Here is a 14,026-nt window from a genome sequence, read left to right as displayed (position 1 = left end):
ATATATATAAAAGCTAAAAATCAGCCTTTGACTTCCATATGACGTCATTGTTTTTTCTTCAACTCCATTGCTACAACATTGATGACTTGCTTTTCCAACTCCATTGTTGCAACTATGAAGTTTTGTTAATTAGGTGATAAACTCGCCATTCTACATACATCCATTGTTAAAATGTATTCAAACAACATTGTCTGTCCTGAATGGGTGGTGAAAAGTCTAGAAGGGGATGAATAAACTTTTTTAGCAATTTAAAAATTAATAGCACTTTATGAAAATGATTTCAAGTTAATTAGATTAATGAAAATCTAACTTAGAGTGCACAACGGAATAAATGTATGCAAAATGCTATATTAAAAAAATGAAGTGTTAGTGAAGTGATCACTGCATGCAATACGATATAAATGCATCTAAGTTTTTTGTGAGAGTAGAGATTATGCATGCAAAGCAAGGATATACGTGAGAGCAGTAAGTAAATGAGAGAGAGAATTTTTTAAGTGGTTCAGCCAAACCCAACCTACATTCCCTCTACTCTTATCTCCAGGAGGAATTCATTATATCAATCACCCATGTACAATAGTGAACAATCAAGTGCTAGTTCACCAACTCAGCACTTCTACAACACGAGTGCTTCGCACGAAGCATGCACTCCCCAGGGTTTTCAATTTTTCACAATCTCCTCTTGTTACTCTTCCCTCTATCTACACCTAGTAGAGATTTCTGTTACAAGAAAATACAATTTTCTTTTGAGTTAATACCACAAATGATCCTCTGACTATTGGGTTAGTACTATTTTTAGTCATCGACTTTTAATTCGACCACAAATGGTCCTCTAAGTTTCATTTTTTACCACGAATAGTCCTCACTTAAAATTTCTGTTAAATAGGTGTTAAATCTAGGGGTAATATCATCAAATTGATTAATATTATTATGATTACTTCTTTTTGAGAATTATATAACAACATAATTAATTTCAAACATTAATAAACATTAAGTTAATAAATATAAAAACAAAATGGACGTGACAAATTACATAAATGAACAAATTAAATAAAAACCCATGATTAATGTTCGTAATTTGTACTTGATTAATTATATTACTTCAACGGTGGCAGCCTTCAGTTATGTCTCAAACAAAATGTTTGATCAATTAATGAAGAGTGAAAACTATTAATCGGCCATGTATGAACAACCATGAAAATGATGGAAGCAAAGTTTTTGAATTTTTTTTCCATTTTAATATATTGGTTAAATAAAAAATAGATAGCTCTAATATTAAATACTTCATTTAATTTGTACGAATAATTACAAGATTAATGTGTATTGTCTTTTTATTTAGGAGTACTTATATTCGTTAATTGTTTCAATTATGCTTGTTGGTGAAAAATTTTAAACATTTGTATTTTATGACTATTATATATATATATATATATATATATGTATATATATATATATATATATATCAATTTAACGATAATCCCCTAGATTTAACATCTATTTAACAAAAATTTTAATGGAGGACTATTTGTGATAAAAATGAAAGTCAAAGAACCATTTGTGGTCGATAGGGGTGTGCATCGGGCGGTTCGATTCGGGACTGTAAACCATTAAACCGTTCGGTTTTCGGTTTGAAATTTCCAAACCCAATTTCATTATTAAATTTAATGAACCCAATCAGTTTTTAGTATTTCGGTTCGGTCGGTTTTGGTTCGGTTTCGGGTTGGATTTCGGGTTGTGCACAAATAAATTAATACACATTTATAGAGTATGTTAGCTAGAGCTTCCACCGGACCACCACGTCACAGCGTCACCGGCTTCACGGCGTCACCGGCTTCACGGCATCACCGGCTTCACGGCATCACCGACTATGACCCTGACTCCCTGAGGTCTGAGCTTAGAGGAGAAGCCGAGAGGGGCGAGAGGTGACTCAGGCACTCAACCGAGAGAAATAACAGAGGATGCGGGTATCGGAGTATGCAACTCAGGCCGAGAGAACTCAGAGAAGGATAAGGTAGATCATAGATGAGTAGATCTGAATATCTGATTGAAGATCTCACTTCCTGTTGTGTTTGGTTGAGAGACAACCGAAACACAGAGAATGAGAGAAATGAGAAGGGAGAGAATGAGAGAAATGAGAAGGGAGAGAGTGAGAGACGGAGAGTTTGAGAATTGAGAGATCAGAGAGAGTGAGAGACAGAGATGAGACAGTGAGAGGCTGAGAGCTGAGAGGATTCCTTCTAAAGTAGTGAGAGTTGAGAGTTGAGACTGAGATCTGGCATCTGGCTGCGCATCCTCTACTTAACATATATATAGGGGAACTTCCTAACCTAACCCTAGTTATACTTCGGGTTATCGGACGGGTTGGGTTCATAAAACACAAACCCAAACCGAACCAATTAAACCATAATTTTAATATTGATTGGGTCGGTTTTGGTATTTCGGTTTGGGTTGGTTCGGATCTCTTTTAAACAGTTTACGGGTCGGGCGGGTCGGGCGGGTTATGCTCACCCCTAGTGGTCGAATTGAAAGTCGAGGACTAAAATGAGTACTAGCCTAATAGGCTGGGACCATTTGTGGTATTAACTCTTTTCTTTTCTCTTATATATAGACTTTTTAAGGATTAGTCTCTTTTCTAGATATTTGTAATTCTGACATATTGATGTACTCCTTGCAACTTCTGTTCATAGCTACTTTTTCAACTTACTGAAGCACAAAGAGTCAACAGTTGCCTCCACTGAGGCTTTCTCAACCTACTGAAGAACAAAGAGTCAACAGTTGTCCATGTGGGAGTGTAAACCAGGACACCGAGTGCCACTAGACCACAAGGTCTTTGGCTCATCTTTTATTAGTCAATGCTAAAATACAAACCTAACCTTGCTACTTTTAGCATTCAAGTCACTTCTTCTTCTAGCAAGTATGCTATTTCCTCCAATGCTAATTTTAGCAAACTTGTTAGCATCTTCTTCTAGCATTCATGCCACTTTTCTAATGCTACTTTTAGCAACCTTAATAAAATGTGTTCAAGAAGATTCAATCCTTGTATTGAAGATATCACATTCCTGGCTAACAAGTTTTCTTCTAACTTTGCTACTTGGGCTTTTGCTACTTCTTTTTCTCTAATTAATCTTGAAATTAATGCTCACTATTTATACGCTATTTTGATTTGTGCTCCAAATCTTTTTTCCAAAATTAATTTTTCTCATTAAATTACAATTTTGCCCTTTCTTCCTTATTTTGTTCAAACTCCAATTTCTACACCTTTTTTTGCTCAATAAAATAATCTTGCTCCATTCTTTACTTCATTTACAACTCTTCTCTATCTTCTCTTCAAATTAGGTGTTGCTTCCCAAATCAAATTTAAAAACAAAATTCTCCTAGACACTAATATATTAATAAAATGAAATTTTGAGAATTCTAATTTACATTATTTCTATGCATAATGTACATTATTTTATGTGTAATGTACATTTTATTTGAAGATGTGCTTATTGTTCATTATTTAAGCATGCATATTTTAGTCTCATTTATGTTGTACATAATGTTCATTATTTTATTAAATATCTTATTTCTTTGTAGAGCACAATTGGATTTATTCGACACACCCCCATGCCACCCTCCTCTACTTAGAAATATGATATTCAGTAAATATATTGTGAACGTTGTTGGGCATTGTCTTAGTTGGCGGAGTTCAACCCTTGCCTGATTCGAGACGTGGCGTTGTAGCTTACTATGAAGGGATGTGGTTAAATGATTAATGTTCACCTACTTATCATCAATTAGTTTTAAGTTGGATATGACAACCAGATAGCCAAAAAACTATGTGGTTAAGCATGCCTGACTTACAGTAGTTATAGGATGGATGACAGGACCGAGTCATTGGGCGTCAGTCGAGTTGGACGAGTTCATTATTTGCAGTTTAGTCATTAGGTGTGGCCGTACGACCTATTTTCAGCCATTAGATCAGATCAAATTATCAAATCAACACGCAATATATATGTTACAAAACACATCATTCTACGTACTAAAATGCACCAGAGGAGCGATAAAACACACCATTCCACACTATAACCAAATGCACATATTCACTTAAAATTCATCAGTATACGTGATAAAACGCATCATTCTACGTATTTAAATGTACCACAACGTGCCTCATGTCAGATTATAAGGATACACTATTTACACATATTAGAAAACATGTGCTAAAATATGCATCATTCTACGTACTAAAATGCACCACAATGTGTGTTAAAATGCACAATTCCACTTATTGAAAATCCCCATCCCAGATTATAAACATGCACTATTACACTTATTAGAAAACATGTGTTAAAATACACACCATTCAACGTATTAAAATGCACCAGAGGACGGATTAAAACACACCATTCCAAAACACACCTATTAGAAACACGTGTTAAAATACACATCATTCTACGTATTAAAATTCACTAGAGGACGTATTAAAACACACCATTCCACAACATAGTTACACACCATTCTGCGTATGAAAATGCACCAGCAGATAGATTAAAACACACCATTCCACAACACAGTTAATGCACCAACATACGTAATAAGACGCACCACAGCATGTATTCAAACGCACCACACGATGTACTAAAATGCACCATTTCAATTCACGTAACATAGATAGTAAAATTATCATAATAACGCACTTAAACATACGCGAATTAGGCTGCACGACCGCATGGGAGCTCCCCGCCCCATTTGAATATATATATATATATATATATATATATATATATATATATATATATATATATATATATATATATATATAGGGGCGCACTCCCGTTCGAACTACCGCCCAAGTAGGAAATGAGAACGCTCCACAGCCGTCCACATGTCAGATCAACGAATCAGATGCAATTTTAAAATAATGACACAGTGGCATTTTCGTAAATATTTACCTTTAATAACATTGACCTCTCACTTGGGTGGGTCACAGCTATGCTGCTTGACCACAAGGTCTTTAGCATATTATTATTATTATTATTATTATTATTATTATTATTATTATACTATAAATGTCTTAATATGTTTTTTTTACATGTTATCGTTAATGGTAAATATTTAATTTTACAAAATATCTTTTTACAAATTATTTGTCAAAACCGCTAACCGATAGTCATTCCGCTATCTGCTAATCACTAACGGCTTATTGTTAAACAAGTCCCGGCTTATTGCCTAACAAGTCCATTATATTTGTTTTAACATTGATTTTGTTGTAATCTGTATTTGTTATTTAACTATTTATTAATGATTTGAAGCACTTTTTTTATTAATGTAATATTTTTAATTATGAAATATTAATATTTATGCATATTAGAAAAAATATTTACAAATATACTCCTATATATTTTATATTTTCTCATTTTCCCCGCGTTTTGTTTCATATATTTTTTTAAATTTTCATTTCTCCATGTCTCGTTTTATGTTCTCCCATTTCTCATATTCCATTTTCGTGATACATAGGGACACAATGAAGCATAAAGAGTAATTTTATTAGTATATATGTTTGTATTTAATATTTTAAGATATATCCTACATGGCTACATGTCATCCATATTGATATACTAGGAATATTTAACCCAATAAGGACATTAATTATAGCGATTTATCAGCAATAAATGGTGCATTAAGTACAGTATATATGTAATTACATGAATGGTATAAGAATGTAATTACAGTAAATAAAGGGAATGCCAATTTTGGCCCATATATATAACCGTTGGATAGGTTTTGACTTTAGAAGTTTATTTATTTATTTTTATTCCCTATTATAATATTATTTTTTACTTTTAATGTTTAATTTAGTTTACTTTTATTTTTCAACTTCTAAAATGTTTCACTATTAGTCCTAAATAATATTCAAAATGCTTTGAATGTAAATATGTAATAGCGTGAATTTGATAAAGTTTTTACAAAGCAACAGTAATTTGAGTATTTAGAAATAAAAATTAAACAAATTAAATTGGTGACTAAAAATGAAAATATCGTATAATTGAGACACCTAAAGTAAATGTACTCTCTCAATTAATTGCAACATAGTGTGTTTACTAAAATAGAATTTTTTCTTCTTTTTTTTTTTGTTGATTTTTATTTAAAGTTTAAACACCAACTTAAGGACTAAGTTTGCTAATTTGAACTATTCGTACATTAGCAATGATGTGTAAATTGAAAGTTTTAATTCAAGGTTAAACGTTAGTTTTAGTATTATATTATATTATATTTTGCAATGAACTGAAATTTTTAGAATGTAGAGAAATACTAGTAATTTGTAGATATGATAATATGCATTTCTTTTGAAAGCGGATAATATTTGAGAATTGTAATAATCTAAAAAAATTACACCATAAATAATTGAGATTAAATCAACCCTATAATCACAAAATAGGAAGTAAATCTTATTTTTATTAGTAAATAAATACATTTGGGAAGTATTTAAATTAAACCACAATTCAGCATTTACTTGAAAACACGCAGGCACTACATACATACTAAACTGGGTATAATTATCCGTAATCCCCATATATCTATATATTATACTCATATCAGTTAGGGTGAAGTAGCAGAAAAAGAAGAGGAGAAGAAGAAGAAGAAATGGAGAACGTTTCCATGAGAGAAGGCACCCATTTCCAAATCCAACGCGCTCCGGCGGAGGCGGAGGCGGCGGCGCCAATGTGGAAGATTATGATGGTGGCGGCGATCGCGGCGGGGGTCCAATTCGGGTGGGCTCTTCAGCTTTCACTTCTAACGCCTTACGTGCAATTGCTGGGAATTCCGCACAAATTCGCGTCGTTTATTTGGCTGTGCGGCCCAATCTCCGGCATGATTGTTCAGCCACTGGTGGGGTATTACAGCGATAACTCTACTTGTCGGTTTGGTCGCCGTCGGCCGTTCATTGTCGCCGGTGCAATCCTAGTTATCATCGCCGTTTTCCTAATTGGCTTTGCCGCGGATATAGGGCACGCTGCTGGAGATCAAATTGGGAAGGCTTCCAAGCCCCGCGCTATCATTATTTTCGTCGTCGGCTTTTGGGTCCTTGACGTCGCCAACAATACGTTGCAGGTAATACATTCCTCTTCCTTTAATGCATATAATAAAACTAATTAGGCCCGAGTTTACTGTAGTGTGGGACTGGATCCCACTGGAAACATAAATACAAAAAACACCCCAAATGATAAAAGGTGCGGGTTGGATTTTTGTGCCTACATAAAGACTAGGGTCTAATGATTGGGGTGGGGTTGATTGCGCGACTGGAGATTTACTTAAGGGCGAGGTCCTCTGAGTTTAGGATTAGTTCAGCCAATCTGGAATCACCTAAGTATAAATGAATAAAACTAATTAAATTGTGAAATTATGCACTAAATCTCCTTTAAAACTTTACATGCCCAATTTTTGTGTAGGTCAACCACTATTATAATCCTTTGTTGGTTATGTACTAAAAATTTGTTCATATACATATTACAATACTATATATATATTCTCTAGCAATTTCCCCAAAGATCTTGTAGTCTAGTGACATCCGGTGTCCCAGTTAACACTCCCACATGGATGATGTGAGTGGGTTCGAGCCTTAGTGTGCTTCATGGATGATGGGAGTGGGTTCAAGCCTTGGTGTGCTTTATTAGGTTGAGAAAGTAGATACGAATAGATACTACATTCTCTGTAACAGAGTCAGTAGTACTAAAAAAAAAGTTGATGATTTGAAAACCTATAGATCAGAGGTCATGATGTATTGGCACATATATGTATGTGTTGAATGGACATGATGTACGTAGAATTTTCTTAGGGAATCTTTAATGGGAAGAGTATGTTCCCTCATATAAGGAGAAAAAAAGTTGATGATTTGAAAGGGAGAGAAAGTTGTTCTCTTCACAATAACTTAACACTTTATTTAAAAAGGTATTGTGCATGATGTATATATATATTAATGATGATCTGGAGTAGAAAACTTACGCATGGGAGGAGCAGGGTTGGAAATGCCATTAGGGTAGACCTGGCAACCCGTGTATACGGGTTCGTTAACGGGTCGACACGATAACGACACGAACACGATAAGGCTAAACACGAACACAACACGTTAAGATTAACGGGTTCAAAATTGTAACACGTACACGAACACGAATTGTTAACGGGTTAAACGGGTTGACACGATAGACACGTTTTGTTAACGGGTTTCGGATCGTGTCAACACGATATGACACGAAACCCGTTTAAACCCGCTAAATCTATTGATATATTAAAAACTAAAATTTAAAGTTAAATTATATAAAAAAAGAAATAAAACATACAATCCAATCCATCAAACAAACTAAAAAAATATTCAATTTATAACATTCATAAAATTATAAAATAACATCCAAAAATCACAATTAAAGAAGTTCATACTAGTTTTTAGAATAAAATTGAACACAATAAACATTCAAATTTCATATTGTCGAACATCAATAATTGGTGTATGATCTTGGCCTAATGTAGTAAATTCATTCTTAATCATGTTCATGATATATTTTGTAAAGACAATGGTTCTTACCTAAATGACAATGGTTCTTAGCGGGTTCTAAACGTGTCTGTATAAACGGGTTCGTGTAAACGGGTTAACACGATAATATTAATGGGTTAAACGGGTTCTTAATAGGTTTAACGGGTTGACCTGTTAAGACACGAAAACATAACGGGTTCTTAACGGGTCAACCCGTTAACGACCCGGGACATGTTAAGGCTAAATACTAACCCGTTATTTTCGTGTCCGGTTTCGTGTCGTGTTAACGGGTCGTGTCGATAATTGCCAGGTCTACATTAGGGCTATTAGCTTTTTTATTTATTTATTTTCAATTTAAACATGATTTGTTACATTAGCTTTTTTATTTATTTATTTTTAATTTAAACATGATTTGTTACATGGTAATATTTTCTTTTATACTTTCTCGATCTTTTTCAATCCAAAAAATCAATACCTACCATTAAATTTGATCTTATTACCACCCGAAATGGTAACAAGGACGAAATGTGAATACTAATCAATCAAAAATTCAAAACAAATACTAATCTAGCTACACGTACTGTGAGCAAGGGAAAATGTATTTGTAATGGAATATTTGTGATGTCAGCATTTTGAATGCAACTTAATTGATTGTATGTTTACATTTGTAAAGATTATAACCTATTTTAACTCTTATCTCCAATTTTTAATTTGTTTTAATCCCAACCCCATTTCGTATCAATTTAATGCATTTTCCTATTTTATTTTAACTGGAAATATATTAAAAGGAACTTAAGATTCATGAGGTGGGAAGTTTGATCTTGGATAGAAGGAATTTGATTCTTACCAACAATCTATTATATACTCATGAACTAATTAACTTTTCTGTGTGGGTAATGAGTTTGATTTTTGTCTAGACTTAAGAAATGTGTAACATTACATCAAAGTCAAACATGCTATTGAAACTGAAAAGCTTAGTGAAACTGCTTTTACGTTACTTCATGTAATTATAGAATATTGTTGGTGAACATATAAATTTAATCTTTTAGTTCAAATGAAACATATCTTTCAATAACAATGCAAATTTTTCCAAAAAGACGAAACATATCTTTTAATTTAGTAAAATAATGCATATCTTTCATTAATGATGCAATAAAAACTTCATTATATTTTCTTTTCAAAAAAAAAAAAACTTCATTATATTTACAAAAATATTTTGATATGGGACAACCCAACCAAGTTTGTCAAATTGTTGACTTGGTAACTACAAGATTACAAATTTAACTCTTAAGAGCAACCTATTAGTCTTCTCAGTTTGAGTTGATTAGCCATGAACAATCTCCTTTAGGGTCATAGGAGTTTACTTGAGCATGTCCATTGGGTAGCAATCTCCTCCTATTACATTGTAATATTTGTTCATCTATACTTTTCTCAACTTGTTTGCCTCGATCTCATGACTTTTCATATGGGAGAGTCACTACATCCTATCTGAACACAATGTGCTTGGCTGTTATTTTTGTTCTTAATTATTTTGAATTTGATTTCCCCATCCTGCAGGGCCCATGCAGAGCGTTCTTGGCTGATCTCTCGGGTGGGAGCGCGAGCAAAATGAGAAGTGCGAACGCCTTCTTCTCCTTCTTCATGGCCGTCGGAAACGTTCTGGGCTACTCCGCCGGCTCCTACGCCGACCTATACAAACACTTCTCCTTCTCCAAGACTCCAGTCTGCGACATCTACTGCGCCAACCTAAAGTCCTGTTTCATCATCTCCGCAATCATCCTCCTCTCCGTGACAACTCTAGCCTTATCCCTCGTCGGCGAAACTCCGGCGCCGGCAGAGAAGAATCCGGCGGGGGCGGAAGCGCCGGCGGCGGCCTGCGGGCAACTCTTGAGCGCCCTGAGGGAGTTCAAGAGGCCGATGTGGATTCTCCTGGCGGTCACCTTCGTCAACTGGCTCGCGTGGTTCCCTTTCAATCTGTACAATACTGATTGGATGGCTAAGGAGGTGTACGGCGGGAAGGTCGGCGATGGGGACTTGTATGACCACGGGGTTCAGGCCGGCGCTAGGGGGCTGTTGTTTCAGTCGGTTGCTTTGGGGGCGGTGTCGTTATTGATGGAGTATTTTGGGCGGCGCCTTGTTGGGGCCAAGGTGATTTGGGGCGGGGTTAACTTTATCCTCGCCGCCGGGTTGGCCTTCACCGTTTTGGTGACGAAGATTGCGGCCAAAACGCGGCAGTACGACGTGCACGGCAATGCGCTGCCGCCGAACGCCGGCGTCAGAGCCGGAGCTTTGATGCTCTTTTGTGTTCTCGGAATTCCTCTTGCGGTAAGTCCTCACCTCTTTTATATGTTACAAATTGGATTGCAATTCCTGTTAATTTGATAACCACAAAGTTACAAATTTAAATCCCAACTAGAGCATGTTAGTTTGAGCTGATCAATTATAACCAACTTAAATTAATTTATTCTGCTTATCATCTGTAGGGATTTACCTTGTGCATACCCTCTAGTGATGAAGGATTATATTTGTCCTGTCACCAAAAGAATTCTCTGTGGTTAAAATTGGGAAGTAAACAAAATCCCAGGTGTGGGTTAATTATTGTGTGGACCATGGTCCTATTTGGGTCATAAGTACATTTTTATTATACTAAAAATACATTATTTTTGTATTGAAGGTACATTATTTCATAGTATATATAAAATAATGTACTTTTAGTAATTAAATAATGTACCCTAAAATAATATACTTTATGTACAAAAATAATGTACTTTTAGTATATTAAAAATGTACTTTTTTTTTATTTATGGTCCACACAGTGTGGACCATAGTCCATGCAATAATGATTGAGTAAGCATAATGTAGTCCTTATGAGATAAGGAGTGGTAAGATTAACCAAGTCTAAATTTACTATTTGGAAAAGAAGGTGTAATTTTGCATCAAATTAAACCATACCTAAACCCCATTATACATGTAGATGTTGTGTCCATATATATAATCGTTGAGATAAGCTTTCAAAAACAAAAATCTATCTCTGAAAACCAAATAATTAAAATTTTATATGTGTGTGTATGGATGCATGTTAATTAGGCCACTTTCAGCATTCCCTTCGCTCTCGCATCCATCTTCTCCAGTACTTATGGTGCAGGCCAAGGTACGTAAATCGCGAATTACACACACTTTAATTTCTTTTTATTGTTTGTTATTTTATTTAATAATTTTTTTATATGAATTTTAATAAGTATTTCGTAGTAGTCTTAAAATATCTTCATAGTGTAAGTATGGTACGAGTTATTGTCTTGAATTGACTGTTATGCCATATAATTAATCTGCAGGTTTGTCCTTAGGAGTTCTCAACATTTCAATTTGCATACCTCAGGTACCTATGTTTTTGGCTATTACAAAATTATATTTTGATATTTTATTTAGGGTTTATGAATTTATTATGCATTTTAATTAATTCAGTGTGAATGATCTCAAAGCCCAGCCTTAGTAATTGACAAAAGTTTTTATAATAGGATCCTTGATCATGATCGAGTTAAAACAGAACTTTCAAGTTCAGACAGATTTTTTTTAGTACTATTGACTTTGTTACAATGTAGTATCTCTTCATACATATTTTCTCAAGCTAGCACAAAGAGTCATTGCCGTACTGGGGTTCAAACTTTAACCTCCCATTTAGGAGAGCCACAATTATGCTGTCTGATTACAAGTCTTTGGTAAGACAAACATTTTAGTTAAGACGTGTTTAATTCGTGTTATTTTGTCCAAAAAAAAAATGTGAAACAGATGATTTTGTCTTTTGGTGGGGGACCTCTTGATGCATTGTTTGGAGGTGGTAATTTGCCAGCATTTGTTTTTGGAGCAATAGCAGCAGCAATAAGTGGAGTTATGGCTATCACAGTACTTCCATCTCCTCCACCTGATGCCAAGCCAGGAGCCACACTTGCTTTTTCCCATTAATGGAATTGAATTATCTGCGGATTTTGAAGAAAAAAAAAAAAGAAGGAATAATGAGTATATTATATATATTAAGAAAGTATAAGTTAGTTTTTTTTTATTTTTTTATTTTTTTTTAGGTTTAATTATATATATTGAGTATATTGTTATTGCGCTTTAGAACTGCATTGTGCTTATGCTTAATGAGTAATGTCAACAAGTCAAAAAGTATTTAAATTAAGAGAAAAGACTGTATACTTTTATTTTTATTTATTTATTTATTTTATAAATAATATAAAACTTCACTTTGAAATGTTTATATTTAATATGGAGTAAAGAAATTATTTATTCCCTCCATTCCAAAAATATATTGTTCACTTTGATTGGACATGTAGATTAATATATTTAACTAACGTATGATTAATAAATGCTAAAATAATTGCAACTTTTTTTGAGTTCATTCGTTGATTAATTTGGAAGTTTTTTTTTTAGTTCAACAGTTTATATGTTATTTTCCATATAGTTCAATGGTCTATTTGCACATTTTTCTCAAAATAATTTGATTTAAAATGTTGAGGAATTTTATGGCCCCCGCCTACTAAGTATATAAAGCATAACTAGTTTTTCACGCGCATTGCGCGAATGAGATAATTCTCAATCCTATATACCAATTATTTTTATTGTCAAGATCGATATTGATTTTGTCTTTAATAATCCAAATAGCAAGTTGATTGTAGAAAATGAATGAATTATAAATTTATATTAGTTCTAATATATTTAAAGAATGCACAATATAAGTATTTTACATACAAGATTAATGAATGCTGCAATAGTAGTTATTTTTAAAATTTCTTCTTTTTTTAAATTTGAAAGATTGATTCCAACAATGTTGTAGTCTTAGCATATTTTAAATACATCAAGTGTGTCACAATATTCTATTTCTCAACATTGACATTTTTAATAATGAGTTTTAAATCAATTTATTGTGTTATTTGAATGCTTTTTTTTTTTTGAGAAGATTTGAATGTTTTCTTTATAAAAAAATCATCCCGTTAATATGATTGGTTTCAAATTACTTTTTAATTGTTTTCCATGTTATTAATATAATAATTGGTAAATAAATATATAACATTATTTGTTATTATAACTTTGATATTTAATTACAAAATAGTGTAAAAAGAAAACAATGAACAATGTAGTGATCGAATATAATTAATTAATAAATTTGAAGGTAGGGGATCTTTGCATTGTAGAAAATATAGACAATATAACTAATGAAATTATATCTTTTTTAAAATTTTTTTGAAAATGAATATTTGTTTTTGAATAAAGGCATTGTAGACATTGAATTACAAATTAAATTAAATAAATGCATATGCATTATTTTTTTGTTGTAACTACTATTTTTTTTTTTTTGAAAAAACTACTATTTTATTATTTAATTTAATAAGAGTAATAGAGTGTGGTACTTACTTTTGAATAATATACTCTAACATATTCGTAGTATATGTTTAATAATTATGCCAATTTTGATTGGGATGAGGTTCGAACCTAAGACCTTATTTATAGAAATTAATGGGT

At 33.2% G+C, this 14,026-nt stretch overlaps 1 protein-coding gene across 1 annotated transcript; it reads left to right on the top strand.

Annotated features, from left to right (window-relative positions):
- The first annotated feature begins 6,702 nt into the window (after positions 1–6,702).
- Positions 6,703–12,433, top strand: LOC116021117 (sucrose transport protein-like). The gene is made up of 5 exons (XM_031261727.1): positions 6,703–7,092; positions 10,067–10,834; positions 11,608–11,660; positions 11,842–11,885; positions 12,296–12,433. The coding sequence occupies exons 1-5, from the start codon at positions 6,703–6,705 to the stop codon at positions 12,325–12,327; spliced, it is 1,287 nt and encodes a 428-aa protein (XP_031117587.1). The 3' UTR covers positions 12,328–12,433.
- Positions 12,434–14,026: the final 1,593 nt, after the last annotated feature.

The sequence above is a fragment of the Ipomoea triloba genome, chromosome 5 (assembly GCF_003576645.1).
Source record: "Ipomoea triloba cultivar NCNSP0323 chromosome 5, ASM357664v1".
In the NCBI taxonomy this organism is placed as follows: Eukaryota; Viridiplantae; Streptophyta; class Magnoliopsida; order Solanales; family Convolvulaceae; genus Ipomoea; species Ipomoea triloba.
This window is presented reverse-complemented; position numbering and strand designations above follow the sequence as displayed.